General features: G+C 38.3%; 1 protein-coding gene across 1 annotated transcript; it reads right to left on the bottom strand.

Annotated features, from left to right (window-relative positions):
• On the bottom strand, positions 1-16,049 carry LOC108981315. Its single transcript, XM_035686404.1, has 15 exons — positions 15,671-16,049; positions 14,739-15,141; positions 14,430-14,607; positions 14,205-14,344; positions 12,962-13,844; positions 12,696-12,796; positions 12,352-12,496; positions 12,197-12,265; positions 12,064-12,109; positions 10,449-10,909; positions 10,189-10,268; positions 2,778-2,913; positions 1,980-2,172; positions 572-654; positions 1-459 (listed from the first exon to the last, which is right to left on the bottom strand). Exons 1-15 carry the CDS (start codon positions 15,768-15,770, stop codon positions 334-336), a joined length of 3,144 nt encoding a protein of 1,047 aa, XP_035542297.1. The 5' UTR covers positions 15,771-16,049; the 3' UTR covers positions 1-333.
• Between the last annotated feature and the right edge of the window lie 736 nt (positions 16,050-16,785).

The raw sequence follows: 16,785 nt of genomic DNA, 5'->3' as shown, positions 1-16,785 counted from the left end.
TCAATCAAAACTTTGAGCAACTACTAATGTCTTAAAAGTTTTACATTACAAACGGTGAACAAGCAATATATGTCGCTGATTTTGATTCTCTGTCTAAAACGATACAAAATCCCAGTAAAATGGGAATGGCTCGAGTAAGCAGAAGCTATAATCTAAAGATGGATTTCTATACAAACTCTAATTCCTACGTTTTTGTACAGTTGGAATGAGATATACTCGAAGTTACTTCCCACATTCCCAGGAAGAACAAATGAATACTATACACAGCCATGCCGGCGGGCTTATGCACACTGAAATACTCTAAAAAGTAAAGTTTGGGAAAATGTTTCGAACCTATACAGGTCGTGTAATACTCATCTTCCCATGAACATCACGAACAAGGTTGGTCAGCTCGGGGAAAACAGATACAAGTAATAATTCTAGTGCTTCATATGCAAGGTTCTTCACACAGATAGAAGACTGCAATTTACAACAAATCATATTCAACTTCTTGGTAAGAAATAAAAAGCCTAAAATAAAGATTTTTTAATATAAAAAGAAATCGGCATTGAGAAGGAATAAGAGGCTTGACCTGAGTGAAATAATATATGTCCCTCGCACAACGCCTGTACTGCTTTTGCCCAATCAAGCTGACTAAGGCAGTTGGAGCTCCATCTGAAAGATGTGGAGGTTAATGTCATCTCATAACTCGGGTCACGTTAGTCTGTGCCAAGCTTGCTAGAGTAGTTTGCCTATTTCCTAATATCTAAACCTCAAGTTAATATGTCCTTCAACATGTTATCAGAGCATGCTCTATTAGATCTTATGTTCAGCTCTTACGATCCCCACGGAAGTCTCTTCCCTTTAACATTTTTTTTTTCTCTATTTATTTTACCTAAAAAAAAAAAAGATTTTTTCTTCGTTTTAACATTTTGCCATACTCACATGTCTAGGATTCTTCGGTGGGGCTAAGACAAAGGTGGGGCTCTTAGTGGATTGATTAACATAATTGGTCCTCTTCATAGAGATCATGTCGATGCAATGAAAAAAACAAGAAAAAACACAAGACTCGTGAGGAATCTAAGAATACCCCAGATGAAACACTGTGACATGCATATACAACTATTGCCAATTTTTAGTCCTATTAGCTTATAATGAAGTCTGGAGTTTCCCCTTCAATTATGAGCAAGGTGATGGCTGGTCAATACGTAAGAGCAGTTTTGCTATTTCCATATATCCAAAGTAGAGCCACAATTTAGTTATCTGGTATAAGATGTGCACGTAACCAGATGGGAAAAACAATAAAATAACATATAAAATTTATGTTACAAAGAAAGGCTAATCTTAGAAACCATAACGTATAGCCTCAAGATTTGAGCTCCGGAGATTCTACAAATCTCTGGTGTTGAAACTATCCCATAATGAGAAGCCTCTAGTAAAATCCTAAGTACTTACAACAAACAATGGTTTAAAGGGAAAAAATAATTCAAATTGCTTATTCAAATATTTTCCCATGAACAGACATCCAAAATCCCACATAAAAATACAGTGCATTTGTTTGCACGAGGGATACACATACCCCAGAAATTAATTTAAACTAATTAATTAGAAAAGATCTCATTATGATTACTTGGGTCCCATTAAACTAGAATAGTCTGAAAATATAATATATGGTGAAACACATTCAGATTCTTAAGTGAAAATTAAATAAAAAAACAAAAAAATAGTTGCTTAAGCCAAAGACAAGCAGTCACAACTTTCCTAGCATCAAATACCGAAAGGATATTGAGAAATCTGGAACTTATGATATAGACTAAAAATAAAGCGAAAAGGAAAACATAAGTATAAAAAGAATAATAAAAACAGAAAAATCATTGCCTGGCAAACTAAGGAAACAATCTCCAAAGATATCAACCACAAGTCGCAAGATAAAGGACATTTCACAACTGAATGACTTCAAAAGAGTAATAAGTGAAGTATTAAAAGAGAATGTTACTCACCAAATAACATTTTCTTGACATCACTTGCTCGGCGAGCGGCCTGAAGCTGTTCTTCGAAAGACACCAATGAGGAGACCTTACTGCCACCAAATTGATTTGTAGTTTGAAAAGGTTTTTGATGAGGTTCAGTATCATCATCGTTACTTGGAGTGTTCCGTACTCTTAGGAAGAATGTGCCTTCGGGCCAGAGAATCTGAAAGAAAGACAATTTATCAAAGTATTTGCATATGGAATTTCATATTTTCTGGTTTTTCCATCCAATCGCAAAATGTTTAACAACAAAAAATAATTTTGAGAAGGGACCCACATTTAAAATAACCATAAATCTTAGAACAAGCAATGTGAAGCAGTAGCACGACTACTTCTCATCTCTGAGCAACTAAACAGAAATCTAATTTCAGCTTTAAACAAAAAAGAGCCTCATATATGGTTATTACAGATTATATTTAGAAGGTAAAGTGGATATAAAGAAGAAAAAATATCTGATCATGTCCGAGGGAAATCTGTTCTTCAGCCTCCTCATAAAATCATTAAAAATCAACGTAAGAAAAAAGAACTATACTTGATGTTTTCTACATGTATGAAATTGTCAAAGATATTCTACCACCTCAAACGTCCAGAACCAGCATGCATATGGCTTTTTACAGTACTAGTTCTATCAACCAATCCAGAGCATTAAATTCATGCACCAACTTTCAGTTTGAAAGTCTACAAGGTGAAGCTGACAAAAAATATTTAGTTGGCAGACCCATTCCAACATAACGATGACAGTTATTATTGGTGGGGTTGAATTCTTACATCTTGAATCCATTGAATCCCTTGAGCAATAATTTCATCTCTCCGCAACCAATGAATCTGCCTCAAGAGCCAGTCATCAATTGCATCTTCCATTATTAACTGTAATATTTGTTTTGATATCCAAAAAACCTGTCTTCTGCATCAACATAAATCAGTATTTAGGGCCAATCAATCACAGTGATCAAATAGATTATAGCATCAGTGCATGTTATCATCCCTTTTACAAATACGTCAGTCCAAAAGGCCAAAATTGCACAAAGGCCTAAATGATAGAGATAAGTATCCTGAAAGCTATAAATGATATTTTATATACATGAAATGGGACAACAAAATGGTAATGCCTGGAACAAGATGAGTATTTTTTACGAGTGAATATCAAAATGGTAATACATGTACACTGGAAGTATACATGTGAATACACATATTTAAGAACTAGAAACAGTTACAAGGAAATCATGCAAGCTAAAGACCATTCAAATCTAAAGCAATGGCCCACAAAAACAAAGTCTTCCAAAAAAACTCCTAAACTCTTCCAAGGAGCACTCATGATTCTCAAAAAGCTTCTCGTTTCTTTCACACCAAATACACCAAAAAATACATATAGGAGCCATCTTCCACACGGTTGCGATCTGCGGTATCCCAGTGATCCCTCTCCAGCTTGCTAACAGTTCAACCACCCTACCCGGCATTATCCATGCTATTCCCATTCTGCTCAAAAAGTATTTCCAAATATCTCGAAAAAAATCACAATGTAAAAGTAGATGGTCCACCGTTTCACCACTATTTCTGCACAAACAGCACCAATCTGTGATTATAAGGCCACATCGTCTAAGATTATCTATAGTCATAATCTTCCCTAGAGCTGCTGTCCAGACAAAGAATGCGGCCTCAGTTTGTGCTTTACTCCTCCATATGTTCTTCCAAGGAAAGTTGTGCCTTTGTTGCATAGTAATAAAGTCATAAAAGGAGCGTACCGAGACTTCCTTTTCCTAGAGGGTCTCCATTCCAGCAAATCTTCAGTTGTGGCAGCAATAGGAGTGTTGTACAGCAAGTTCAGAAACTCCACCAAAACAGTCACTTTCCAATCATGTGCATCCCAAGTAAGGCTAATATTCCACTCCTGTGAACCTTGATTGATTATCCGCAAGTCAGCCACCATAGCTTCCTTCTCCCTTGCAATCCTGAAAATCGTGGGATAAACACCCTTTAAGGCCGTGTCTCCCACCCACACATCCTTCCAAAAGCTGATCCTACTACCATCCCCCAAACACAACCGAGTAGTACTAGCAAAGGAGCACCAACATTTCCGTATATACTTCCATAGCCCCACTTCATAAGTCACCCTACCCTCTTTAGAACACCAACCCCCCATTCACTACCATACTTTGTGTCGATCACCCCTTTCCATACCTTATTGGAATCCCTCACATTCGAAGCCCCAAGCCACCATCCCTCAAAGGAGAACATACCTTGTCCCATCCCACTAAGTGGAATTTAAATTCATCTCATATTCCACCCCACAAAAAATCACATTGAATTTTCTCCATTCTAGTTGCAATGCTAGCGGGGATGGGAAATAAAGATAAGTAGTATGTGAGAAGGTTGGATAAAGTAGAGTGATCTGCCCCCCCTTTAGATAAATACAACTTTTTCCACCCGGTTAGCCTCCGCTCAAATTTTTCCAGCACCACCTCCCAAATTGTCTTAGCTTTGAAAGAAGCCTCCTAACGGAAGTCCAAGGTACTTCAATGGCAACGAAGAAACCACACAACCCAAGATGTTAGCCAACCCTCTAATATTGTTTACATCACCAACCGCGACCATCTCCGTCTTAGCAAGATTAATCTTCAACCCAAATACCGCTTCAAAACAAAGTAAGATGGCCTTCAAAGATTGGATATGCCCTGCATTTGCTTCACAAAACAGTAAGGCATCATCTGAAAACAAAAGGTGACAAATAATGGTAGAGCCGTGGATATGTCCCAGTGAGAAGCCAGAGAAAAATCCTCCCTCTACTGCAGCCGACACCATTCTATTTAGCGCCTCCATTACTAGAACAAACAAGAGAGGTGATAATGGATCACCTTGACGTAGTCCCCTCAAACTATTAAAGAAACCCCCGGGATCACCATTTACCAAGACTGAGAAGCGAGCCGTTGACACACAATGCCTCATCCATTTCCTCCACTTTCCCCAAAACCACATCTACCCAACATATATATCAAGAAATCCAATTAACATGATCATATGTCTTCTTCATATATAATTTGCATATAATACATGGAACTCCCGACTTGATCCTGCTATCCAAGCATTCATTAGCTATGAGGACCAAGTTCAAAATTTGTCTTCCTCTCACAAATAGGGCTGCAAACGGGCCGGTCCGGTCCGGTCCGGCGATGGACCGAAAATTTTCGGTCCATTATTTTTCCGGACCGGACCGGACCGAACACCCAAAGGGACCGGACCGGACCGATAGCTATCGGTCCGGTCCGGTCCAGTCGGTCCGCCCTCTTTTTTTTTTTTTTTAAATAATTAATAAAAAAATTTATTTAAAATACTAAATTAAATTAAGTGACTTATTAATGTGGATTATGTAACAAACTCAATAAAAAAATATTTTATATGGTCAATGATAATAAATTAGATGAAAATTATATTATTAATTTATATAATTACTATATAATTAACTAATTGATATTATATATTTATTAATTCATAGAATATTAACAAGTGTTAATAGTATATTTAAAATTTTATATTGTTAATATTGATAGGTTAAATGAAAATATATATAAAATATTGTTAATTTATAGAATATTAACAAGTATTAATAATATATTTAAAAATTTATATTGTTAATTGTACAATTATTATATATAAAATATATATAAAAAAAATTTTTTTTTTTTAGTTTTTCATTCGGTCCGGTCCGAAAAAACTGTGGACCGTGGACCGGACCGAATGATTTCGGTCCTCTAAAATATGGACCGGACCGGACCGGTCTAAGTGGACCGTTAATCACCCCTACTCACAAAGGCATTTTGTGACTTAGAAATGATCTTTGCCATGACCGAGTTCATCCTCTTGATGTCGGGGAACCTCTCCAAGGCAGGGCCCTTCGGACCCGCCCTTGCAAAGTAAGCCCCGGTCTCGTGCACCGCATCCTCAGAAGTTTCCCTACACGAAACTGATTAAATCGTTGGCTTTTCACAAGGGCATGTGGCCCCAAAGAATTGTTTGCACCCATGAGGTGTTGAACCTTGGACCTTGAAGGGAGTGATACCCCAAGACCAAGGCCTTTACTACTTGGGCCAACCCCTTGGAGTTACCAAGCTCATCCTATTAGCAAGAACTTTTGAAAGCATCTTATACACACTGACCACAAGACTAATCGGCCTGTAATCTTAAACCTCTATTGCACCAACCTTTTTAGGGACTAAAGCAATAAAAGTAGCATTTAAGCTTTCCTCAAATTTGCTATAAGTGAGAAATTCTTGAAAAACTAGCATTACATCCACCCTCACCACTTCCCAACAAGTCTGGAAAAAAGCCATAGTGAAACCATCCGGACCTGGAGCTTTATCATTATTCATTTTCCTGATTACTTGTTGTACATCTTCCTCTTCAAATGGTCTCTCCAACCAAGCCGAACTATTTTGATCAATGGCCTCAAAGGCTAGACCATCCTCGGTAGGCCTCCATGCATGAGGTTCCAACAACAAATGTTCGAAATGGCCATCCACATGCTCCTTTATCACAACCTGATCTGAGGATGCACCACCATCTATGTTCATGGACTCAATGGAATTAAACCTCCTATATGCATTAGCAACTCGGTGAAAAAACTTTATGCATTTATCCCCCTCCCGAAACCACAAAGCCCTTAAACCTCCACAAGATCTCCTCCATTAGAGTCAAACGTTTAAGTTCAGAAACTACTTGATCTTTTAGGTTGTTCTCATCCCCTACACCCTCCAAGCTTTGTAATTCTTGAAATAAACTCTTCTTTTGTAATGTTACATCACCAAATACATGTTCATTCCATGTCTTCAAATCCTTCTTCAAAACTTTCAACTTTCCAGCCAATACATTGCTTAGGTTGCCCTCAAATAAATATGAATTCCACCATTGTCTAATCAAGTCCACAAATCCATCCATTTTTAACCACATATTCTCAAACTTTTTTTGATCGGTAACCACATATTCTCAAACTTAAACGGCCTTCTACCCCCTTGAATACCACCACAGTCTAACATGACAGGAAAGTGATCAAAGCATATCCTCGAGAGCCTTTTCTGACTTAAATCTGGATATTGTAGCTCCTACGAGGGAGAAATGAGGAATCTGTCCAGTCTTGACCAAGTTTGATTATTAGACCAAGTATATTCACCTCCCATTAGAGGTATATCCATCAAACCTAACTCAAAAATGAAGTCCAAGAAATCCACCATAGCTTGATTTTGTTGTCCCTCCCCTGATCTTTAACTGGAAAATCTTGTCACATTAAATCCCCACCAATACACCAAGGAGCCTCCCACCAAAAACATAGGTTAGCAAGCTCATCCCAAAGCAACCGCCTCTCACTATCCAAATTAGGGTCATAGACCCCAGCAAAAGCCCATAAGAAACCATCATCAATATTTTTAAAAAGACCCCACCGAGTGGTTCTCCCACAAAATCATCAATGTTCTCCACCACCCTCCTATCACACATAACCAACACTCCACCCGAGGCCCCTTTCGAGGGTAAGTATGCTCAATCTACAAATTGGCAACTCCATATACTCCGAATAATTCTTCTATTGATAAGCTTCAACTTTGTTTCCTGCAAGCAAATGATGTCCAACTTCCATTACCTTAATAAGGCTCTTATTCGAATGTGTTTATTAATCTCATGCAGCCCCCTAACATTCCAACTAAGAATTTTTGGCTTCATTTATCAATTGTCCCAGCCCTCCCCTTGTTTCTTCCACGACTTGCACTCCCCTCCTTTCCATCATAATTAATGGACCACGTCAACCTCTTCAACTCCCTCTCTCTTTTTGACCCTGCGCCATGTTGTCTTGCCTCAATGGCTATAATCAATGCCTTAAACTGATCCTCATAGCCCTCACACAAAATTCCCATACAACTCTGCATTTCCTCTACCCTTTTAAATACCCAATCAGAGGAAATAGTAGGAGAGATCATACCATTTTTTTATATAAGTAGGAGGGATCATACTTTTAGCGGTAGGATCCTCTCTTGCTAACTCCTCCCCCTTTTTGAGTATTCACAAGGATCATAATTAGGGATCATAAAGCATCAACTGACCTTCCCTATCTAACTCCCCTTATCCGACATACCCCCACACTCCAAAACAACTAAAGGGCATTCTCGGGCTCCCTCCAAAGGCTCACCGTGGGCCATATTTGGCCCCCATAACCTTAACTATGCCTGGCCCGAGGATATCGACAGGTCTAGAGGTGTCCCAAGGCTCGCCGAAAAGGTCTGTGGCAGCCCACAAGATGGCGGCCCTCCCTGAGCACCACCTGAGCCTTCATGTTCAGAGATGCACAGTTCTAGGCCTTCCACTTCAACGATTTCCCCCACCTCCACTTCCAGCGATTGTAATACCTTCGACAAACCACCACCTGAGTCGCCCCTTTCTGTGTCAGATTCGACCCAATTCAGACCCGTTACTGTAGTATCAAGCACCTCCAGCACACCCAAAGTCGATATCTGGCCTTTCTCCTGCCAAACCCTACGAGGGCTTTTACATGGGCCCGACCCATAAGCTATCTTCTTCCCCTTCAAATATGTCTCACCTTCATGGCCCACGAAACTCTTCTTCCCAATCTGAGCCGCACTTGACTGAGCCTGACCCAACGCAATGACCCAACGCAGTGACCCAACGCAGTGACCCCTCCTGATGCTATTGCACCCTTCTTTCAGCTTCACTTGGGCCACAGCCCACTCCCAAACCCAAGCCCATCCCTTTTTTCTCCTCTACACACCATATCATCTAATTGATATTCACTTGCAACAAATCTATATGACATTTCATCTCTTGCAAAGCACGCAACTCATTTTCCTCATACAAACCGACAGCCACTCTGTCAACTTCCTACCATGCCTGGGCACTTACAGAAGCGACGGCATTCTTTTGCAGGCCTACACCTCCTCTCGAGCATGCCAAGGTGTCAAAGCTATGGCCAACTCTGACACTACCTTTGGGTAGCAGTGCCTACCGGTATGACCGAAATGGTGGTTGTTGTGGTGGCAGGAACACCGGACCACCTGTATGACCAGCCTCCCTCATAACCTCCACCAGCTTCCTCCAAACCTTTCCCTCCCTATCCTCTAGTACGAATAAGTTCCGATACCTACCCCCACCATACTCCATCAATGCCATGAAGCATCATCGTGAGTTGTGGCATCTCTGTGCAACATAGCCCTTCCTTCCCTATGTGCAGAATAGAACTCCTTCACAGCCTTCAAGCAATCCTCCAATGCTTTGATGAACCACCTTGTCGTGCCTAGACCCAGCCTAATCTCTTTCACCACCTTACATCCTTTCTCAGTCAAGAATACAAAACTACCATCCCTTACTACCTCAAAAAACTTAGATTCAATAACTACTTGCTTCGCAGTACCCACAACTCACTAAAATCAAACACTAACTCACCACTACATGCACCAGAATATCACCAAAAGGAAAAGAGAACTTTTCTTCATCGGAGTTTTGGTAGTACGGAGAGAAAATTCTTTTCTCCTCTAACTTAATCAAAATAAGAAAAAAAAAAAAAAAGATCAGTTATAAATACGTCTTAGGTGAAAAAATGGAATATCACAAATAAAAGGGAAAAATCCGAAAAAAGCACATCCCTCAGAAAAGAAAACAGCAGTGGAAAAAACATAATTGAGAACCAAGCCAAGCTTGACGCATGGCACAACCATCATACCAACTGAATCATGCCCAAAGACAAGATGCTTAAGAGATTAAATGCTGAAGGTGATCACAGTGACACAAAAAGAGAACTAAATGAGGAATGTAGGAACCAACTACAAGAACACACATGTGAGCACGCGCGCACACACACACACACAACAAGGCAGATTCAGGGATAGAGTAACCAATAAATAATACAGGCAAGAAAGAATTTTAAAGAGAGAACAATGCTACACCATCTGCACCAAGCATTTCCAGAAACATCAACTCAGTGAAAAGCTTGAGCATGCTTCACATATACTCCAAAACAAATGAATATAACAGAGACTCTCGTCCCAAAAAAAGGCATACAGCATAGTACAATTTTAAAAATAATTCTGCAAACTGGAAGACAATGCATTAGTACAGCATATAAACAAGTCTCCATTGTTATATGACTGAGTTAAAAAATTCTGATTAATGCACAGTAATTGCTCACCTCAGCCAGCCTCTTCTCTTGAGCTGAAATATATTATCGACTAGATTCAACAGAGGAACACTGACGTTAGGTGGAGTCCACTGTAAGAAAATCCAACCGTAAACAACCAATGTTTCAAAAAACAACAAAAACACACAACGATGGCAATATTAGTTGGTTACATGAACTAGGATAGGTATTACGGAATATACAGGGTATCTTGACAGTAGATGTTATTCATAAAATGGAAAAGAAAATGAACTTGGCTAAACTCATGATACCTCAGGTGGCATTCCAACTGGGTCCTCCAAATGATCTGAGATTAAACTTGTTACTGGAAATCCACCTCCGCGTATTCCAGATTTCACCATTAAATCATGTCTCTTCTCAGAACTTGAGTTCATAGGCTCTTTGCTATGTTTGATTACCCGAGGTGGAAAACTCTTCGAATTCACTTCATTGTCTGAATGCCACCCACTAACATTTACACTATTGACTTCCTTGAGGACATCATTCTCATCCTTGTGGCCTTCATCATTATCAGAAAAACTATTCGTAGTTTCTACAGAATAATGACTTGAAATGTGTCTATTTATCTCATCCACATTCCAGGGCAAGTTCCTGATTGTTGCTGAAGAAGAAGCCTCGTTAGAGGGTGATGGACCAACAACTTTACGCACTAATCCATCTGAAACTCCTCTGAATTGACGAACAATATCATCCACCGCATCATCCACATTGACTGTTTGAATTGTCCAAATTAGAAATTAATAGTAAAATGTAGGAGGAAAATGATAAGCAAAGGAAAAATTGGCACATTGATCAACATTTTGTTCATAGGACAAACAATTATCGTCTTGAACAGCTACAGAAACCATCGATGAGGGGTTTTAAGAAAATTTGAAGATGAAGTATTATGGTTCTACTCTCCTTTTCTATGAAGCATGTACTAAGAAATTAAAAGGTAACGCTGTTGTTCACAAAAAGGCTCCCCCTCAAACAAGTGGCCAGAAAGCAAAAGAGCAGGCACAATTTTGAACAAATAATCAGCCTCTCTTTCCGATAGATGGTTGATACCATCCAGGATAATGTGTCTTTATTCATCAGTAACTATGTGAAGAAGCCAGTAAAATTTTCCTTCCCAGAAAAGCAAATTCCAAAGGCAATTAAAGATTTAAAGTGAGAAAAAAAAAACTAATAACCAACTTAAAAATCCATAAGTAACAGCCTACTTTACATATAGATGGAAAACTGTCTATGTTAATAATAGGACATGGGGAATGACAAATGGTAGCGAAAGGGGTAGTGTCGCAAATTGTACCCTAAATCATTATCATCCTGGCTACCGACGATGTTTCTTATGATAAAGTCTTTCTGTATCCTTATGAATGCTGTTCATCTTAAGAAGTTGATTTGTTTGGTAGGTAAGGGCCATTCTTGTATACAAACTATATCCCTAGGTTCATGCTATTCCCTCCACTTTCAGTATTGACATGTCTATTATCCCCCAAAAAGAGGGAGTTGGAAGAAAGACGCACTCATATTAAGAACCTCTGATTAGAAGCGTCAGTTCAGTCCCCATATTACATAATCAGCAAAACTCTTTCCGAATTACATGTTTAGCAAGCCAACCACTGTCAGTATTTATTTATTTTTATTGACAACAACCACCACTAAATAAAACTAGTATCCATTTTCCCAGAACTGACAACAATCTATCAGCAGTCCATCAACTTGTATTGCACCATCAGGCTTATACAAACTAACTAGCAATTCAGAGAGGTAACAGATATTGATCACCAGCAGAATGATTTGCATGCCACCACACTAAATAGTTACAACATAGACACAGAAATAGCTAGGGGGATACAGAAACCAAGAAGGATAACCACATACCTGCCAGGGTTCTCATCACTGAGGAAGATTTCCCAAAAGAGTAATTCTTCACAAAAGAAAAAAAAATTAGGCAACACGCACACCAAAAACCCTTGTCTAAAATTGATCTAACAAATTTCAAGAAGATGCACACCTTAGAGGAAACACTCAAAAAATCCCACACTTCATGCTGTTCAGCAACATTAGCTATTGACAGGAGATCCTGGGAAAGACAGCAGATTAAGAGCAACAGAAATATGTACAAAATTGAATTCCTACAAGAACAACACAGCAGGGGCTACTTAATACTTGCAGATATTTATCAAGCTGAATGCAGCGCTGATGAACAAAAGCATCTTCTGTGCTTGATGAGAATATCCTTTTTGGAGGCAGATGTAACGTATAATTAGGAATGTCTTTAAGATGCCGATGCAATCGCTCAAAATTCCTGTATCTGCACAATAATAATATTGTCAATAGAACAATTAAACCTCCAGATACAGATGGACTGAAGATAATCTTGAATTCACGAACTTCGTTTGCAATTAAAAGCAGCTGTTAGAGAAAAATATTTTTTTTTTTTTATAATTTTAAAATAATATAAAACCATACTATAGTAACCATGATAAAATTATGATAGATGTGAACGCAACCTTCTTTTGACAAACCAAGTCTTATTTTCTGCATCTGTCACTGCAATTGAATAAACTGCAAAAGATTTTGACCCAAGTTTCTCAAAATATGCTCCCATGACCTGCAGAGAAGTAGACAACACAAGAGTCAAGTTAGACTCGGGGAAAGCATTTATATAGCAAATACAAGAAAGCAACTTAATTAATATCATCTTTCCTGAGGATTCCACTGCGAGCTCAGTTATAAGTTTTTAATCACACGACATTTACAGCAAAAGAATTCTCACCCGGCACTTGAGCTTGGGAACTTCTTGTGCTTCACGGTGAAGCACCACATCCGAAGCAGTCTTACCACTATTTTCTCCACTGTGCTGGCCGAAATTGGGGCCGTAGAACTCAGAAATAATGAGCCCTCCATGTCCTCCTTTTGATTTCTTCTCTGTATCAGGTTGGGGTACCAAAGCAGAAGTGCTATTAGATCTCTTGAGCGGATGTTTATTTCCATCAGTTACAAGACTACTAGTATGCTCCAACACATCAAGAAGATTCCCTCCCTCGAAATAGAATTCCTTGTTAGGAGCTTGAGAGAAATCTTCTTCAGTTTCATTCCCATCACTTAACATATCCTCAACACTTAGTCGATGACTTAGCTGCTTTATACCTACCTCCTCTTTTCCCATAGGCATTTCATGCCTGTTGGCTAACATTTCCTTTCCCAGGTCTTTACTGGATACAGCACAATTTATTCCAGAACCCTTTCTTATAGGATCTTGAGAACCTACTTTAATATTCTTCTGCTCTTTCTTTTTATAATTTCTTCCTTTCGTCCACAAGTTCTCAAGATTTTCAGGGGTAAGAACTTCAGTTCTTCTCTGGGTTGCAGCCTCCAGCATTCGTGCCCAATCAGCAGACTGGTATTTCACAGGCCTTTCAGTGCAGTAATCCAAGGATGTTTCTATTTGATTGCCAATTTTAGCCATTATCGTATCAGTCCCTTGATTAGAGGATAAATGCTTCCTTGAGGTAGAATCCACATCCTGTACACCCCCTGATGCAAGAGGATGATCATGAGGATGAGTTGCCTCATTGGTTGAATTATAACTACTTCCCCCTTTAAGGCTGTCATCTTTAGCAGCAAGCAAAAGGTATTCGATCAACTCATTGATGTACCTGATACATACACATGCGTTAAAATCTTACCCCTGAAAATTTTGAGAACAAGTGGACAAAAGGAAGATATTTTTTCCAAAAAAAAAAGAACATATGTACAAAATGATAATTTAGATACTAGGGGAATGTAAAATATTCTACACAATCACTGTCAAGTGTCAAGTCCATAATGGTCTCCCTGTATTTTTCAAGAAAAAAAACACCATGATGAATAATATACACTGAAACCAGTTTATGGAGATTTTAAGACAAACTTCTATTCTTTTTTTCTTTTTCTTTTTTTTTTTTTTTTTTTTTTGGGGGGGGTGGTGAATATGAATACTACCACAAAACATTGAACAAATCCTTCAAGGAACTTACGCAGGGCATGCAAAATTCATAACTGGTTGCACAACTAGGCATGTTACAAGTTCCCGAGCAATAGATCGAATCAAAGGAGACTGAGCTTCTCGTGGTCTTAGTACCACAGCTAACACTCCTCCTATCAGCCGTTGAAGAACCTGTGAAAATATACAAAACATCAAGCAGATTCAAAAGAAAAATCAAAGAGAAAAATGCATTTCCATTAGAACACTCTACTCACACCTTGTACTCACTCTCAGGAGATATCAATGCTGGATGAAGCTCCTTAGAAGCCATAAGATGGTGTTTCAATCTCTCATCTCTCTCCTCAGAAGACAGTGTTTCCATAACTTCGATACCTATAGCAGCTTGGTTCCTTCTGAAGGTGTCCAAGTGATTCCCAATTAAATCAACTATATCCCTGAAACATTTGAGAGCCGTTTAATTCTGACACTCAAGCATCCAGCTCTATTGTCCCCTGAAAAGCTTCTTAATGAAACAGATTCTTTTCTGGTACCAGCAACCAGTAAGGAAAGGCACCAAAAAAATTACCTTGTAAGCAAGTCAACGAGGTTTAACTCTTTAACTCTTCCCGAGATTTCACCAAGAGCGTCCATGACTATGGCATGTATATGCTGAGGGAACTCGCTGTCTGGTGTAATTTCCGAATACCACAAATCCACCACAAAATCCTTCAATATTTTATCAATAAAATCATTCATTGCAGCCTCAACAACAGGAGAATCGATTTTCCTTTTCCATTTTGGAGGGGGAGGCGTGGTAGAAAGCCGTGAATCATTCACTGACAACTGTTTCTTCTCCAAATGAGATAAATGCATTCGAAGGCGAACTGATCGATCCTTCCAACGGAAATCTACCTCATTAAAAAGAATGCGCAGTGCAGAAACAAACAGAATTGCTATGGGTATATTCATCCACATTGATTTACTGGTATCTGCGAGGAAAAAAAAAAAGAAAGAAAGAGTTGATAGCAAACACGCTACATCAACAGCTGAAGGAATGTAAATTATAAGTCCCGCGCCGAAATTTCAAAATGATTATCCGACCAGATTTATCATTAAGCTGAGCCAGCTGAATGCGGAGAGGAGCTAGAAGTCATGAAATGCCCCCACATAAGATTTTGGCCTGACGGAGTCTAGTTCTTCACAGTTATAAAATTAAAATAATAATAATAATAATTTAAAAAAGACACATACAGATCAATGTATGGTTCTCTCCCAATTTCCACCAATATATCAGTAACCAAACAAAGGATTAGCTATTTATTCTTGATTCCGAACATAAATCGTAAACGAGATTTAGAATGGAATGAAAGCACATTGCAAAATCGAATACAATTCCCACGCAAGATTTGTAGTATTTGATATACTGACGAGCAAATTAAAATCACAAAAGAATCTAAAAACATGAAGAAAGTTAACATGATTGATTCTGGCTTTCTAAAGCAAAATTGGCACACTTACGCGATAAGAAGTACGAAACGGCGAAGATACACAGAGCCCACCAAACCGTTCGAAGTTTAGCCTCCTCGATTAGATCCTGTATGGACTCCATCGCCTTCATTCTCAAAACCCTAGAAAGTTTTCTAGCCCAAAATCACCAGGGCAAAAAATAAATAAATAAAGAAGCGAATTTGCGCGAATTGGTAAGCCCAAATATTCAGCATCGGAATTTATATATACATAAAAAAATCAAACAGGGACGCCGTGTAAGATTTTAGTTGTGTCGAATCTCGATTCGTTACGAACTTACGACCGCATCAGCATATGAGTTTGCGAGCAACAGAGACAGATGGGTCGACGATTCCTTTGGTCCTTGACAACTTTTCTCAGTTGGTCTCCTCTGGAGAGAGATGGTAAATAATTAAAGATGAGAATTTGCCACCTCAGCATATTCGAAAATTTTGCTGCTGGATTCTTTAGCTATCGTCTAGAACACTGTAACTAATATAGACTAGCGGGCTTATTTTCTCTTTCTCATTGATTTTTCTCCTTTAGGCTATGTTTAGAGTTAAATATTGCATCATTTCATTTCAAATCAATTATTAATAAAAAATTTTATTTTTTTATTTTTTATAAAAATTTAAATTCATCTTAATATATTTCATACATTTAAACATATATATCAATCTATTTATATTTACTATTAAGAGTCTATTGACATATCATCTAATTTTTCAAATAAAAAACTTAAATTTGAAACCTCCTACTCATTTTAATAAAAATATATAAATCTCAATAAAAAAATATCTTTTGAGAGATCACCAAAATCCGCCAAATAGTAAAGGATGGCTCTGCTTGAAATTTGAATGACCAAGTTATCCTGAAAAAAGGCACAATTAAGAGGCCTCTCCTAAACTTTCTTCTTAACTAACGGATCTCAGATGAAATGGCTATTTCTCGTACCGTCGTACGTTGAGAACGCGTAATGCCGGTTTTTTTAATTTTTTATTTTATCTCATTTCATCTCAATATTTAAATATTATTTAAATATAAAAATTTTATTTTTAAATTTTTAACTTTTTCATCTAATTATTACAAATTCAATATAACTTTTCCAAATTTCTAAATAAAACATA

The sequence above is a fragment of the Juglans regia genome, chromosome 16, assembly GCF_001411555.2.
Source record: "Juglans regia cultivar Chandler chromosome 16, Walnut 2.0, whole genome shotgun sequence".
NCBI classification, from domain to species: Eukaryota; Viridiplantae; Streptophyta; class Magnoliopsida; order Fagales; family Juglandaceae; genus Juglans; species Juglans regia.
This window is presented reverse-complemented; position numbering and strand designations above follow the sequence as displayed.

Coding starts and splice junctions, on each gene's coding strand:
- LOC108981315 (XM_035686404.1), bottom strand. CDS start 15,770: ATGAAGGCGATGGAGTCCATACAGGATCTAATCGAGGAGGCTAAACTT. Junction 12,497..12,695: donor ACTTGGTTTGTCAAAAGAAG/GTTGCGTTCACA, acceptor ATTATTGTGCAG/ATACAGGAATTTTGAGCGAT. Junction 10,910..12,063: donor AGTGATGAGAACCCTGGCAG/GTATGTGGTTAT, acceptor CAATTCAAACAG/TCAATGTGGATGATGCGGTG.